This window comes from Oncorhynchus nerka, linkage group LG7 (assembly GCF_034236695.1).
Source record: "Oncorhynchus nerka isolate Pitt River linkage group LG7, Oner_Uvic_2.0, whole genome shotgun sequence".
Taxonomy (NCBI): domain Eukaryota; kingdom Metazoa; phylum Chordata; class Actinopteri; order Salmoniformes; family Salmonidae; genus Oncorhynchus; species Oncorhynchus nerka.
This window is the reverse complement of record NC_088402.1, coordinates 80,136,472-80,152,934: the sequence shown is the minus strand read 5'-3', so window position 1 is coordinate 80,152,934 and position 16,463 is coordinate 80,136,472. Positions and strand designations below refer to the sequence as shown.

Genomic DNA, 16,463 nt, shown 5'->3' with positions numbered 1-16,463 from the left:
TGATGAACTTGGCCTTTCCTAAGCGCTCCAAGAGTTCATCCACGCGGGGCATGGGATACGCATCGAATGTAGAGATGGCATTCACGCCCCTAAAGTCGTTGCAGAGTCTCATACTACCATCGGATTTGGGGACCAGGACTATGGGACTGGACCACTCACTCGTCGAGGGCTCGATCCCGCCCATCCTCAACATCTCCCTCACCTTTTTCTTAGCGATGACTCTGCGAGCCTCAGGAATCCTGTAAGGGCGGATATGCACCTTCTTGCCGGGTTCAGTGTGGATATGGTGGAACAGGACATCTGTTTGTCCTGGGAATGGAGAGAATATTCGACCGAAGTTCATAATCAGCTTGTCTAGCTGTCTTGACTGCTCCGGTAGGAGAGTTTGGCCACGGCGCACCTGTGGTAGAGCCTCCTCTTTTCCTTTGCCCTCCAGGGCCATCAAAGCCACCTCCTCCTCTCGTCCATGGTACGTCTTCAGCAGGTTTATGTGATAGAGTTGGACCTTCTTCCTCCTGTCAGGTTGCTTGATGAGGTAATTGACCGGTGAGACCCTTTTCATTACCTCGTAGGGCCCCCTCCACTGCGCCAGCAAGCGATGTTCGGCCGTGGGCACAAGTACCATCACTTTCTCTCCCACGGTGAACTCACGGGGGGTCGCAGACTTATCATAGGCCCGGCCTTGGGTCCTTTGGGCCTTCTCCATATGCTCCTTGACTATGGGCCACACTGCTGACAGGCGGTCTCTCATCAGGGTAACGTGTTCTATTGTGGATCGAAAGGGGCATGGTTGGGTCTCCCAGGTCTCCTTGGCTAAGTCGAGGATTCCTCGACAGGGTCTGCCATAGAGCAATTCAAACGGAGAGAATCCAGTGGATGCCTGGGGTACTTCTCGCAGGGCAAACATTAAGTGTGGGAGAAGCATGTCCCAGTTTTTCCCGTCTCGGGACACCACTCTTCTCAACATGCTTTTAATCGTTTTGTTCAAGCGTTCACACAACCCGTCTGTTTGAGGGTGGAATATGCTTGTACGTATCTGTTGAACCTGATATAACCGACACAAGTCCTTCATCAACCGGGACATGAACGGCGTTCCTTGATCAGTTAAGATAGTCTTGGGGAGGCCCACACGAGAGAACATCAGGAATAACTCCTTGGCAATTCCCTTTGACGACATGTTTCGCAGGGGTATGGCCTCCGGGAACTTGGTAGCGTAATCTATAACCACTAGGATGTACTCGTGTCCTCTGGCGGATTTTGGGAGGGGTCCTACGAGGTCCATAGCTATGCGTTCAAAGGGAGTCTCTATGATGGGGAGAGGAATCAAAGGGTTACGTAGGTGTGGCCGTGGGGCTGTACGTTGACATTGATCACACGTCCTACAATACCTGGCCACATCCCGGGTGACCCGGGGCCAATAGAATCTCTGCATGATTCTGTCAATAGTCATGTCTCGAGCCAGGTGTCCTCCTATGACGTGGGAATGGGCTAACTGTAGAACTGTATCCCTGTATGGCCTAGGCACCATTAGTAATTCCTGGTTTTCCCCCCTTCGTCGTACGACCCAGTATAAGAGACCCCGCCTGATTGCATAGTAAGGAAGAGTGGGCTCACCTGATCCGTCGACGTTCCTCCCGTCGATCACCTTCACCTTCCTCATGGCCTCCCTTAGGTCTGGGTCTCTATGCTGCGAGGTGCCGAACTGTCCCTTTAATTCCTGGGGCAGGTCGACCTCGGTAGAGGGATGTGGAGGTTGTTCCACATCCCCATCAGGGGTGACCGAGGAGAATCCCTTCCAGGTTCCCTCCTCGGATGGAGTTTCAAATATATCCCTTAGCGCCTGGTTGCTCCTTCCTTCCTGCATTGTGTATAGCCCTTCACATGTGTCTTCATCGGTGGTTTCCTGGAATATCTGTCGTAAACGTTGGGTCGCTATTTCTTCCTCTGCTGCAGAGGACGAGGACGCGGCTACGTCTCCTTGCAGGACTACTACCTCGGGCTTGGATTTTCTCTTCTTTCCTGTCCCCCTTCTTCCCGTGCATAACGTCATCGGCCGAAGCTCCTTATATAGGGGACAGTCTCTCCCGATCAATAATGGCACCTTCAGCTGCGGCACTTTCCCGGCCCTGACTGTACACCTTCCTTTTGGAGTGAGAATAGGCAGATTCACAGTGGGGTAATAGTGGGTGTCTCCATGGATACAGGATATGGCTACTTTGTCTGGTAGCAGTGTTGCGGAGGTCACCATCCGCTCCTCTACTAACGTAACCATACTTCCCGAGTCGAGAATATCTACCACATCTTGTCCTTCGACTCGCACCGGAATCTCTGAGGCTGGGGCTATCTCTGCTAACCAACAGTGTTGATCCTGCCCCCTCAAAACGGGATGTGTGGGGGTAGGCAGTGATGACTCCGTGACCATGGGCTCATCCTTGCTAGGACATTGTGGGGCATAATGGTTGGGAGACTGACATTTATAACACCGACCCTGCTGTGTGGTGGCTGACTTCTCCCACCTCCGGGGGGGGCGTGGACGTTTCGGTGGCGTGCGCGCCGGGGTGAGTCGTGGTACGGGATTGGAAGACTCCTTCCGTTCCTCCTTGTCACTTTTTAACAACTCCCCTGTAGACCGATATGTTTCCACCGCCTGGGCTATGTCGTCGGCTGACAACGGGTTGGCTTGCCCCACAACCATTTTTAAGTCATTGGGTAATTCTCTCAATATCTTGTCCACTACGAGAGTCTCTATCACCTGTCCTACTCCCTTTCCAGGTTCTAGCCACTGTTTCGTCAGTCGTATTAATGCGAAGATCTGGGCACGGACGGGTTGATCAGCTGTATAGGTCCATTGATGGAACTTTACAGCCCTATCTCTGGCAGTCAGCTGGTACCGGGACAGGATCTCGGTTTTTAGTCGCCCATAGTCCGCAGCTTCGCGGGAATCCAGGTCAAAATAGGCTTCCTGAGCCACCCCGGTCAAAAGAAGGGCTAATGCGCTCGCCCATTCTGTGGGCGGCCACTCTTCCAAGGTGGCCGTCCTTTCGAAGGTCATGAGGAAGGCCTCAATATCATCCTCCTTGGAGAGACCAGGTAAGATGGCGTGAGCAGCCGCTCTTGGCTTAACTCTAGGTTCTTCTCGATGGCTCAGCTGTTGTTGCAGGAGTTCTATGGTGGTCTGCTGTTGCCGTGATCAATTGTTGTAGTAGGGCGTTATCCTTCGTTCTTGAATGGTTCCTCCGGGTCTACTGGAAGAATCTTGATTTACTCACTTATCCTTGTGTCACTCGTCCACCTAATGCCCGTATCCTCCACCAATGTGAGCGGACCAAGTAATTGGGCGTCACTCTAAAGCGGGAAGGTGGAATAAATGAGTCAGGAATAGGTTTTCTTGATTGAACACAGTTCTCTATTGAGGGCATTTGGTCAACACAAACAGTCCAACATAATCAATGAAAATCTTCCAGGGAAAAACATACATCTTCTTCTCCGGATGAAACCGGAACACAATAGGCTTATCATTAAACTACAACAAAAAGTCACGGGCTTGTCACCGTCTTAGTGGTTCTTCCAGGATAGCTCCTCTCTCTCGGTGGCCATCTTCCAGAGATAGTTTTCCCCCCTCTCTGCTGGTTCCATTCTCTCTCTTATAGGGGAAGGAGAGTATGTCATTAGTACCGTCAGCTGTGCTTAATTGGCTCTGGTTACCTTGTCTCCCATGCCTTGTTGGGCTACTATCCATGAGCCCAGCCTGCCCTCTGGTGGTCCTTCCACAGTTGTAAATTACTATTGTAGCTGTAAACGGCTCATTTTTAATGGAATATCTACATAGGCGCACAGAAGCCCATTATCAGCAACCATCACTCCTGTTAGCTAATCCAAGTTTATACTTTTAAAAGGCTAATTGATCATTAGAAAAACCTTTTGCAATTATGTTAGCACAGGTGAAAGCGGTTGTTCGGATTAAAGAAGCAATAAGACTGGCCTTCTTTAGACTAGTTGAGTATCTGGATCATCAGCAGTTGTGGGTTCGATTACAGGCTCAAAATGGACAGAAACAAAGAACTTTCTGCTGAAACTCATCAGTCTATTCTTGTTCTGAGAAATGAAGGATTTTCCATGTGAGAAATTGCCAAGTAACTGAAGATCTCGTACAATGCTGTGTACTACTCCCTTCACAGAACAGTGCAAACTGGCTCTAACCAGACTAGAAAGAGGAGTGGGAGGCCCCAGTGCACAACTGAGCAAGAGGACAAGTACATTAGAGTGTCTAGTTTGAGGAACAGACGCCTCACAAGTCCTCAACTGGCAGCTTCTTTAAATAGTACCCTCAAAACACCAGTCTCAACATCAACAGTGAAGAGGCGACTCCGGGATGCTGGCCTTCTAGGCAGAGTTGCAAGGAAATAGCCATATTTCAGACTGACCAATAAAAAGAAAAGATTAAGGTGGGCAAAATAACAGACACCGGACAGAGGAACTCTGCCTAGAAGGCCGGCATCCAGAGTCGCCTCTTCACTGTTGACATTGAGACTGGTGTTTGCAGGTCCTATTTAATGAAGCTGCCAGTTGAGGACTTGTGAGGCATTTTTTTATGTCCGCAAAAAAATCACAGCACCCCTTCCCCCAAACGACTTCTCGCGGCTATGTCCTTATGCTTCCAAAACCGTACTGCAAGTGATGCATGTTCATTTTCAGACCGAATGTCGCGGCTCTTAACAAAACTCCCCCCTACAGAAGAGGCCTTCCTTCAATGACTCTTATATGTAATATAATGGAACTGAGTCAAGAACAGGAGCTACACTTGCAGAACATCCAGAATATATATTTTTTGCATAATAATCTATTCAGAAATGATTATGCCATGATGATTCATGCATAACATTATTGTTTATTCCAAAAATCTGAAATGCATGCACGTATGCATAATTGTAACCTACTACTGAGAATCAGTTTGTCTCTCTTTAACAATTTGAAAGGCAGTAAGCGGTATAGGCACTAGTCAGTCTTATTTAGGACTTGATTTTTACTGCAGTATTTTCATGGATTAAGTACTAAATTGGGTCAGTGTGTTGTACGGCATTAGTGAAGCAGAATTTTTGCGGAAACCTGCATATCATGGAATGTAAGGCTTTTAGATGTGTTATGTGAGATTGTTCTGGGACACCAAAGAAGAAACACAAGGCGGAATTCAATAGGTACATCATTTAATCTTTATATCATTTCTGTGGAAGAACAAGAAGAAACAACATTTACAAACAATAGATGTGCTCAGATCTGGAGCAATCAGGTAAGATCCTTATTCACCCCGAGTCTCTTTTTCAGTTTGTATGACAAACCTTGGGGATGGGGATAGGGGAGAATGTGCATGTTGTGGAGTGAGGAGAGCTGGTGAATTCAGGGATTCTGCTGGTTTGATTCAATATGCGATCTGATCTGACACCTTTGTGAGTTATGAAAATGCATGCACTCACTACTCTACTCTGGATAAGTGTCTGCTAATGGCACATCCCTCTCACCAATACAATACAGAGCCCTCTCCAACATGACTTTCTCCAGTGCATAGCCCACTTCTTCATTGCCAACCCCCACCCTTTAGAGAGTCAATAACATTTCTATAGGCTCTAATCCATAAACTTGTCTTATGTACTGTGATTTTGCCCTGCAGTTCCACCATATATTGTTATTATTTGAATAAGACAATGTATTATTTACAACAACAAAATAATCGGAACAAAATGGAGTACAAAACCCAACAAGCTTGGAGACACAGTGCTGTCTCTGTCTCCATTAAACCTGATGCAGATGTAACAATACACAGAAAATAGCATTTCTATATGAAATCCAAGGCTGTTGAATATATAGACTTAATTGCATATTTAAACCCCAGACATGTTTGTAAGTGAAATGGGAGTCATATAATCTGAAGTGTAAAGTTGATCTATGTATTATTATATATACAGGATCTCTTTCTCTTATTCACACATTAAACCCCCACACATTCAGTCACCAATAATGGTCCCTGACACATCATTGTCCACAAACAACATCTTCTCTGATTCTCTCTCAACTGTGGTTTGGCGATGGTCAGTAGATTAGGAATGAGTTAAACAAGTAAGTGAACAAACAGTCTTTTGGTCTCTGGGTAAACAGCAATACACATGAATCTGTCCAGGAGGGTAACGGTGAGCGTAAAACACTACGTTCTAACAGACCATCTTTCAACAAGTGGAGATCTTCAGGTTATTTGTGTGTGTGTGTGTGTGTGTGTATAAGTGTGCATGAAAACAGGATGACGATCAAAATCTGTTCAATATTGTATTTTTTCAAACATGCTTCTTGAATATATATTTTTTGATTTGCCCAAGTCATCATTGTTCTTCTCATGGAAAGTCTCTGGAAAGTCCTGCCCTAGATAGTGGTGGTGGGCAAGTTGTGACTGGCTGTGTGTGTGTGTTCAGGGCTGTTCAGGGGTCAATGCGGAAGGCCAGCAGCTTGTCTGAGTGCAGGTTGTTGAGGGTGTGCAGGTCGGGCAGGCGCAGGAGCAGTTTGGAGAATATGGCAGCGCTCTCTTCAGGACGACGGCGGTGGATGAGAGAACGCATGGCGCGGATCAACCCTTCCTGGAGCTGTTCCACTGCACCGATGTCAGCGATTCCTGAACGGTCTGAGAAGATGAGAGGAGACAGGGTGAGAGTTTGTTTGAGAAACACCAATATCTATTTATGGATGTTGGCACAGCTTTGTGGTTGGTTAGTTTATCGTTATGCTGATGATGAAATACAAAAATATATTCTAAAAAAAATGACACCATTCAAGTTACAAATGTAAGCCTATCTCCATACTGGTCAAGGTGCAAATGCAATACTATAAGGAATTAAACAGCTCTTTGTCTCACCTGCAGAGACCAGCACGACGGCCATGAACAGAGCCATCTCTTCAGGCTCCAGCCTTAGAGTTCCCAGCTTCTCACTGAAGTCAAACATGGAGTTGAGCAGCACCCCCATGCCCAGCGCCCGCAGGCAGGACAGAGGGTACGTCTGGCCGTTCAGGAAAGTCACCGTCCTCTCCTCAGGGTTGAACAGGGTGCAGTACCTCACCATCAACACCTGACCGAGACATAAGACACAATGGAAGGTTAGCCAACATGGAGTGGGATTAAATGTATTGGGAGAGAAAATGAAGAGGTGTTTTTAAATTAATTTCAGCTGCAGTTACAAACATCTGTTTTAGGGCCGGTTTCCCAGATAAAGCCTAGTCCTGGACTAACCAAGCAGTTATTACCTGGAAGGTGCCTGATTTGAGCAGCATGACCTGGTCGTGCTGGCTGAGCTCCTGGAAGCCAGGGATGCCCTTAGCGAACTCCACCACTTCCCTCACTGCTGGGGTGAAACACTGGGAGAAAGACTCCCATACCTGCTGGCCGGAACGACTGGCCGCAGAGACAGGACACGCATTGAGAGGACAAGCCTGAGAGAGTTAAGAGAGGGTTAGATAGAGAGGGAAAGTTGGTAAAGTTATCTACGTCACTTGCTTTGGCAATGTTAACATATGTTTCCCATGCCAATAAAGCCCCTTGAATTTAATTTAATTTAATTGAGCGTTAGATACAGATAGATTATAATCACACTATACTATTTGTTTTGCAGCTTAACAAAAGTCAAGTTTAAGACCAACTTTATAACAACTCTCCATTTACTCACCAGCACTTTGGTGCCCGCGGCTAACTTCCATGGACAGGAAGTCTGAGTTTGGGTCTCTTCCTTAATGGAGAAACAGTTGTGATTGGTCGAGCTGCCCCGTTGAGGCGTGTCGATATTGGACTGTCCATGATTCTGATTGGATGTCGCAGGGTAACTATAGCAACAGTTGTCCACAGAAGGGAATGTATGGTGGTTGTCATTGGTTACTGAGCAGCAAGGGGCGGGGCCTGCAGGACAGGACTGATACCCTTGGGTAGAGCCGGAGTGGGGGGAGCCATGAGAGGTCTCCTGAGATGCGTAACTCTTGAAGGGGCAGGATGTTGGGAGGTTGTTATTGTTGTTATTGATGTTGATGCCCAACTTGGCTGCCCTGCCCTGGCTGCTGGCAAAGATGTCCTGATAGGACCGTGAGATGGCTCTGATTGCCTCTTTAGAGGGAACCTCTGCTGGGCTGGGAGGGGCTTCGGAGATAGGGGAGGAGTCTACGTCCATGGTGGTGTTAGACTCGTTCAGGCTGTTCATGTAGCTTTGCATCTCCTCCAGAAGCCTCTGCTTCTCCCTCTTAGGGATACGGCCAAAACGCACAGCTGAGGAAGACAAATAGAAGGAAATGGACTTGGAGTAATGTGTTTAAATGGTCTGTACAGAAACCAAAATATTCACACATATCCTTGAATACTAAAATGTGTTAATTGTATCTGGCTGTCTCTTCAATATGGATGGATCTGAGCAGATTGTGTTAGTCTTGTAATGGACCCCACAACTCCATCTCCTCCTCCCGATCCCCTCTCCTCCTCCCTATCCCCTCTCCTCCTCCCTACTCCCTCTCTTCCTCCCTACCCTCCTCCCTATCCCCTCTCCTCTTCCCTATCCTCTCTCCTCCTTCATACCCCCTCTCCTCCCTATTCCCCTCCTCCTCTCCTCCTCCCTATTCCCTCTCCTCCTTCATACCCCCTCTACTCCCTATACCCCCTCTCCTCCCTATTCCCCTCCTCCTCTCCTCCTCCCTATCCCCTCTCCTCCTCCCTACTCCCTCTCCTCCTCCCCTACGCTCCTCCCTATCCCCTCTCCTCCTCCCTACTCTCTCTCCTCCTCCCTATCCCCTCTCCTCCTCCCTACTCCCTCTCCTCCTACCTTACCCTCCTCCCTATCCCCTCTCCTCCTCCCTATCCGCTCTCCTCCTTCATACCCCCTCTCCTCCTTATTCCCCTCCTCCTCCCTATCCCCTCTCCTCCTCCCTACTCCCTCTCCTCCTCCCTACCCTCCTCCCTATCCCCTCCTCCTCCTCCCTATCCCCTCTCCTCCTTCATACCCCCTCTCCTCCCTACCCCCTCTCCTCCACCCTATCCCCTCTCCTTCTCCGTACCCCCTCTTCTCCTCATTCCCCTCTCTAAAAATATCCATCTGCTGGAGATGTAATTGACAGACCCCCTCTCTCTCCTCCTCTCCTTCTCTCTCTCCGTCTCTCCTTCCTTCCCACCCTCCCTCTCTGCTCTGTAAGTAGGGCAGTGGGTTACTGCTACTGTGGCGGACAGAGAAAAAGAGAGATAGGCTCTCCGCACGCAGGAAGGAGAGGTTGCAGAGAATGAGGGATGGAGGAAGGAGAGGTTACAGTGAAGGAGGGGTAAGTGACAGTGAAGAGGAGGAGTGAAGTAGAGGATTACAGAGAGAAAGTGGTGAGTGAGGAGAGTGAGACGCCACAAGGCGGAGTGTGAGATAAGAAGTAGACTTCAGACGGCAGTCCTGCCTCATGAGAGTTTTCCAACCAAGCCAGCACAATGCATGAGGCAAAATGTAAATAATGTATAAGAATGATTAATAAGAGTGCAATCATGAACGTATGTTGTAGAAACGATCTAACTTATAGTGTTTGAGGGCAAAATAAGATACTGCACTAAGCTATGAGATTGTAATGTATGTAATGGAGGAGTTATTTGTGTGTTGCTTTAGTTACAGATTTGAACATCTGTGGTAAAGATCCAATGCAGCCTTTTTTATCTCAATATCAAATCATTTCTGGGTAACAATTAAGTACCTTACTGTGATTGTTTTCAATTAAAATTGAGAAAATAAAATAATAATTGCTTCTAGGGGTGCTTTGCTGCAGGAGGGACTGGTGCACTTCACAAAATAGATGGCATCATGAGGGAGGAAAAGTATGAGGATATATTGAAGCAACATCTCAAGACATCAGTTAAAGCTTGGTCGCAAATGGGTCTACCAAATACTAACTGAGTGTATGTAAACTTCTGACCCACTGGGAATGTGATGAAAGAAATAAAAGCTGAAATAAATCATTCTCTCTACTATTATTCTGACATTTCACATTCTTAAAATAAAGTGGTGATCCTAACTGACCTAAGACAGGGAATTTTTACTAGGATTAAATGTCAGGAGTTTTATGAAAAACTGATTTTAAATGTATTTGGCTAAGTTGTATGTAAACTTCCGACTTCAACTGTATATAATAAACACAGGATATTCATGTTTTTTACTGCACTGGGCCTTTAATATATCTGGCATCATTACATGATCGGTTGGGTCTCTGCACTGTCCCTAAAGATCATCGACCTAGATCGAGCTAAAGGGCTATACACAGTGGCATGAGGTTGGAGGAGATCTGCTATGTTAGTTAATATGGATTTACTATTATATGGCAAGAAATGATTCTGTAGCGTCTAGTCATTACAGTATGGACTGTATCTTTAAGAAGACTAACTGGTTTCAGGGAGGGAAAGTATGCCACTACTGTGCCAACTGACTGAAATATTTGCCTTGCCTATACGGTATCATAAGACACAGAATCACACATCATCAGGCTCCTGAGAATTTAGGGCGTATTCTTTCATGTGGACTGCAGGCAGTTGACTGAGGTTTTCCTGTTTTCGCAACAGTTGCAGCAGAAGGAAAGAGGTTTCTAGGTTGCGGTTCTTGACAATTGCGAGAATGTATTTTTTAATAGGGTCAATATGAGTGTTTGTTCCCTTAAAAAAAACTCTACACTACCCTCGTTTCTTGTACCCAACCTTTGAGCAACCAAACTGTCGACCGCATGCATAAATCACGCTTGGTTTAAGCAATATAGAGAACTAGAGATAACTACAACAATACTGACAGGAAGAAGAGTAGGAGACAGGCAAACTATTCGAACGAAGTCACGAGGAACCACTATTTTTGCTATGCTTTTTTTTTAGATAAACCGAAACGTATTCTCATAATCTGCTATGATGGGGCAATTTATCAATATTTTGCTTATTAAGACTAAATGCGTAGGATACGATTGATTAATTGCGTGTCAAGGACAAGCTGTTTTGTTCCTGCCTCTCAAGCTTAATTGTTTGCTGTATCCCTAATTAATTCCACAAGATGTTATAAGGGCAAACAGTACACAAGGTAATCAAGTTGCCCCTGTTCCAATTTCCCAAAATAATTCCTGTTTTCTGCAGTTTTCTGGATGACAGATAGCTTTTGGGACTTCAAGGCTCCTGTTCTCATAAATCACTGTTGGAGAGGAGAGTGGGATGGGGGTGAGGAGAGTGGGATGGAGGACGAGCACAGGATGAAAGTGGGATGGAGGAGAGGGGAGGTGTGATGTAGGCAGAGTAGAGTGGGATGGAGGAGAGGAGAGTGTGATGTAGGCAGAGGAGAGTGTGATGGAGCGAAGGGAGAGTGTGATGGGGAAGAGGAGAGTGTGATGGAGGAGAGGAGAGTGGGGGCAGGAGAGTGGGATGGAGGGAGGGGAGAGTGGGATGGAGGAAGAGGAGAGTGGGATGAGGGAGAGGAGAGTGGGATGGAGGAGATGAGAGTGGGATAGAGGGAGAGGAGAGGAGAGTGGGATGGAGGGAGAGGAGAGTGGGATGGAGGGAGAGGAGAGTGGGATGGAGGGAGAGGAGAGTGGGATGGAGGAGAGGAGAGTGGGATGGAGGAGAGTGGGAGGAGAAGAGAGTGGGATGGAGGGAGAGGAGAGTGGGATGGAGGAGGGGTGAGTGGGATGGAGGGAGAGGAGAGTGGGATGGAGGAGAGTGGGATGGGGAGAGGAGAGTGTGATGGAGGCAGAGGAGAGTGTGATGGAGGCAGAGGAGAGTGGGATGGAGGAGAGGAGAGTGGGATGGAGGGAGAGGAGAGTGGGATGGAGGAGAGGAGAGTGAGATGGAGGGAGAGGAGAGTGGGATGGAGAGGAGAGTGGGATGGAGGAGAGTGGGATGGGGAGAGGAGAGTGTGATGGAGGCAGAGGAGAGTGTGATGAGGCAGAGGAGAGTGTGATGGAGGCAGAGGAGAGTGGGATGGAGGGAGAGGAGTGTGGGATGGGATGGAGGAGAGTGGGATGGAGGGAGAGGAGAGTGGGATGGAGGGAGAGGAGAGTGGGATGGAGGGAGAGGAGAGTGGGATGGAGGGAGAGGAGAGTGGGATAGAGGCAGAGGAGAGTGGGATGGGGAGAGGAGAGTGGGATGGAGGGAGAGGACAGTGGGATGGAGGAGAGGAGAGTGGGATGGAGGGAGAGGAGAGTGGGATGGAGGGAGAGGAGAGTGGGTTGGAGGAGAGGAGAGTGGGATGGGGAGAGGAGAGTGGGATGGAGGGAGAGGAGAGTGGGATGGAAGGATGGAGGGAGGGAGAGGAGAGTGGGGGATGGAGGGAGGGAGAGGAGAGTGGGATGGAGGGAGGGAGAGGAGTGGGATGGAGGGAGGGAGAGGAGAGTGGGATGGAGGAGAGGAGAGTGGGATGGAGGAGAGGAGAGTGGGATGGAGGAGAGGAGAGTGGGATGGGGAGAGGAGAGGAGAGTGGGATGGAGGGAGGGAGAGGAGAGTGGGATGGAGGAAGAGCACAGGAGGAGAGATCATGGAACATGGAGGAGAGGAACATGGAGAGGAGCAGGGACAAGAGAGAGAGGAGGAATCTGAACAAGAAAAAGACAGACTGACTTTGAAACCTTTGAATGTGCAAGAGGCTGTGTGGATATAGGGTATTTTCCTAAGTCTGCCCTTCAACAGTAGGCCAGTGCAATGTCTCAGGTGAAAGATGTATTTTTTTATTTTACCTTTATTTAACTAGGCAAGTCAGTTAAGAACAAATTCCTATTTACCATAGTAAATACGGCCTAGGAACAGTGGGTTAACTGCCTTGTTCAGGCGCAGAACGACAGAATTTTACCTTGTCAACTCTGGGATTCGATCTAGCAACCTTTCGGTTACTGGCCCAACACTCTAATCACTAGACTACCTGCCGATAAAAAGATAAGGTGCAGTGCTGATGGAACTTGTAACTGACAAACACTCATTGGATGGCCTCAAAAGACTCTCTGCCCCATTTTGAGCCTGCACTACCATTAAGATTTCACTATAACTCTTACCATCTCTGGACATGCCAACGAAGAGGCATTTCTTGAAGCGACAGTGTTGGCAACGGTTGCGGTTCATTCTCATGATGAGGCAGTTCTCATTTTTCACACACATCTTGTAGTTGATATTCTGCTGGATGCTGCGACGGAAGAAACCCTAGACAGGAAATACAAGCAGATGTACAGTTAGTTTGCATCCTGGTTGGTTTTTATGGTAATATAGACTGTGTAATGTAATCATATCATATACAGTTTGTGTTTATTTGTCAGGGTCTTTACCTTGCAACCCTCACAGGCGTGCACTCCGTAGTGGAACCCAGATGCAATGTCTCCACACACTTTGCACAGAAGCACCATCCCACCAGCCTCTGTAGACATAGCAAGAGAGAGGCACAGATAATCAGAAATGTGATCAGATCAGTGAGCCTACGAGGGTGAATACCAACCAATTGTACAAGCAACAAAATATGTGTACAGTCAACTAAAAGATGCAGGGGACATGGGTCATGGATAAGGTGGATATTCAGGTTCAGGAAGTAAAGAGGGAAAATAACACATTGGTAAACAACTCACTGGTGAAAGTTCCTGTGAATCCACATGGTCTTGTCCCAGCACTGGGGTGTTGGTAGGTGTCCTGGTGGGTGGATGTTGATGTAGCCACCTTGTAGACTTCTGGGAACTGGAACACCAGTTTGGAAGATGGAGGGGTACATCTTCCTCCCCTCTGGCCCTTCAGGGACCCCAGGTGCCCGAGCTCTGTGAAGGTGATCTCCTCTGGGGAGGAGGGCTGGGAGTGGGAGGAGGGGGGAGACTCGGTCTGGTACCCACTGGACGGGCTGCCTGGGCTGGCACTGCCAGAGGAGCCCGCATACAGAATAACACCACCTGTTCACAAAACAGAGACAGAGCAGGGAGTTAGTCAGGTAGCTGACACAAAATAGCTGATAAGTTTGCTCTGAAAAGGAGTTTAAAGTATCAAAGTGCATGCTGTAGTTTAGAATGCCATTTTCAACAAGCAAAAACCTTCATTTGGAAGGGCTGTACTGAATTCATTTTGGTGTCGAAAAATATACAATTTATACAAGTGCATAACATGTTTTGGAACAGCAAGTTTTATGTGATGTCATGTTGCACATCCCTCTGACCCTGCAAAGGAGGTCAGCTCTGAGAATGTGCTGCAAGCATCCTGCCTCATCGTATGATATGAATTTAATTAGGTATAATTGTGCATTCAAGCACATGCAGGGAGTGGAGCAAGGTAAACCATGTGGGAAACACAGCGCATTGCTTCTGTGCCAACCAAATTCTAAATATGCACATTTCCCCAACAGTGGTGTGTTTCCAACAAACTGACTTGATGGAGAATTAAAATCAGTGTATGATGATGTACTTTTTCCGCTTACGTTTTCATGTAGGCCTACCGTATAAAAATCGAATATTCAATGTGTTTCGTCACATTTTCAAACAAATTTGCATTAAATATAAAACGTGACTACTCTGGTTTTGGCACATGTGCGCCGTAGCCAATAGCTCGCAGATACAGTGAAGGGTAGGCTGTGTGTGTTGACTAATCTACTTGATGAGATTGTTTTAAGAGCGAAAACGTTTGTATTTTACCGACACAAAATCATCACACCATGTCGAACGAACAAAATATCTGTCTGCATTCATAAAATTACACAGAAACTTCCTGTTTTCATCACAGCTGTCATTATTTAGTTTTTATAAAATATGACTTTAGGCTACTCGCATAAAAACTGTGGAGGAAACGTGGTAATTGAAACATTTTTGGCGTCAGGCAAACCACAGTATTTATTTGCGGTCGTTATAAATAGGCTAACAGGCCCCTCAGCTGCCATCGCATCCTCTCCTCGTATCTCTGGTTATCATGAGCTGTCCACGCGCTGAGACAAAACTGCGCGCGCTGACATGTGTGCGCGAGGTATACTGCCTACACTATAGTTAAAACAATCACCACCCGGTTCTGTGTGGCTCAGTTGGATCCAGTGGGGACCAGTACGGGGGGAAATTATGAAAATAAATGCACACACTACTGTAAATCGCTATGTTTGAGACCGTATACTAAAATGTAAAAATGGGGCCATGATTTTAGAAATATAGGTCTGGTAGGGGAGCGCCCCGGGAATGGTATAGAGATGTACTTACTTAACGACTTTATTGTCCCCATGGGGAAATTTTGTTGCAGTGTCATGTACACGTTTAAAGTGGCGTTTAAATACAAAACGAAATTGACAATACAACTTTCATAACAGTTACATACCAATAAAACAAAACAAAATGACTAGCCTGCTGGCCTTACTGAGTCGATGGGAACATCAGCCTGCTGGCCTTACTGAGTCGATGGGAACATCAGCCTGCTGGCCTTACTGAGTCGATGGGAACATCAGCCTGCTGGCCTTACTGAGTCGATGGGAACATCAGTCTGCTGGCCTTACTGAGGGGGATAGGAACATCAGCCTGCTGGCCTTACTGAGTCGATGGGAACATTAGCCTGCTGGCCTTACTGAGTCGATGGGAACATCAGCCTGCTGGCCTTACTGAGTCGATGGGAACATCAGCCTGCTGGCCTTACTGAGTCGATGGGAACATCAGTCTGCTGGCCTTACTGAGGGGGATAGGAACATCAGCCTGCTGGCCTTACTGAGTCGATGGGAACATCAGCCTGCTGGCCTTACTGAGTCGATGGGAACATCAGTCTGCTGGCCTTACTGAGTGGGATAGGAACATCAGTCTGCTGGCCTTACTGAGTCGATGGGAACATTAGCCTGCTGGCCTTACTGAGTCGATGGGAACATCAGCCTGCTGGCCTTACTGAGTCGATGGGAACATTAGCCTGCTGGCCTTACTGAGTGGGATAGGAACATCAGCCTGCTGGCCTTACTGAGTCGATGGGAACATCAGCCTGCTGGCCTTACTGAGTCGATGGGAACATCAGCCTGCTGGCCTTACTGAGTCGATGGGAACATCAGCCTGCTGGCCTTACTGAGTCGATGGGAACATCAGTCTGCTGGCCTTACTGAGTCGATGGGAACATCAGCCTGCTGGCCTTACTGAGTCGATGGGAACATTAGCCTGCTGGCCTTACTGAGTCGATGGGAACATTAGCCTGCTGGCCTTACTGAGTCGATGGGAACATTAGCCTGCTGGCCTTACTGAGTGGGATAGGAACATCAGCCTGCTGGCCTTACTGAGTCGATGGGAACATCAGCCTGCTGGCCTTACTGAGTCGATGGGAACATCAGCCTGCTGGCCTTACTGAGTCGATGGGAACATCAGCCTGCTAGCCTTACTGAGTCGATGGGAACATCAGTCTGCTGGCCTTACTGAGTCGATGGGAACATTAGCCTGCTGGCCTTACTGAGTCGATGGGAACATTAGCCTGCTGGCCTTACTGAGTCGATGGGAAC

General features: G+C 47.7%; 1 protein-coding gene across 1 annotated transcript in view; it reads right to left on the bottom strand.

The window, feature by feature from the left end:
* Positions 1 to 5,187: 5,187 nt before the first annotated feature.
* Positions 5,188 to 16,463, bottom strand: part of LOC115132483 (nuclear receptor subfamily 1 group D member 1-like) — a 33,063-nt gene continuing 21,787 nt past the window's right edge. Inside the window, exons 2-8 of the mRNA XM_029665168.2 lie at positions 13,609 to 13,920; positions 13,315 to 13,403; positions 13,048 to 13,192; positions 7,701 to 8,287; positions 7,282 to 7,467; positions 6,896 to 7,106; positions 5,188 to 6,664 (exon numbers count right to left, since the gene is read on the bottom strand). Coding sequence (XP_029521028.1) covers positions 6,465 to 6,664; positions 6,896 to 7,106; positions 7,282 to 7,467; positions 7,701 to 8,287; positions 13,048 to 13,192; positions 13,315 to 13,403; positions 13,609 to 13,920 — 1,730 coding nt within the window. The 3' untranslated portion in view covers positions 5,188 to 6,464. The remainder of the gene's footprint in view (positions 6,665 to 6,895; positions 7,107 to 7,281; positions 7,468 to 7,700; positions 8,288 to 13,047; positions 13,193 to 13,314; positions 13,404 to 13,608; positions 13,921 to 16,463) is intronic.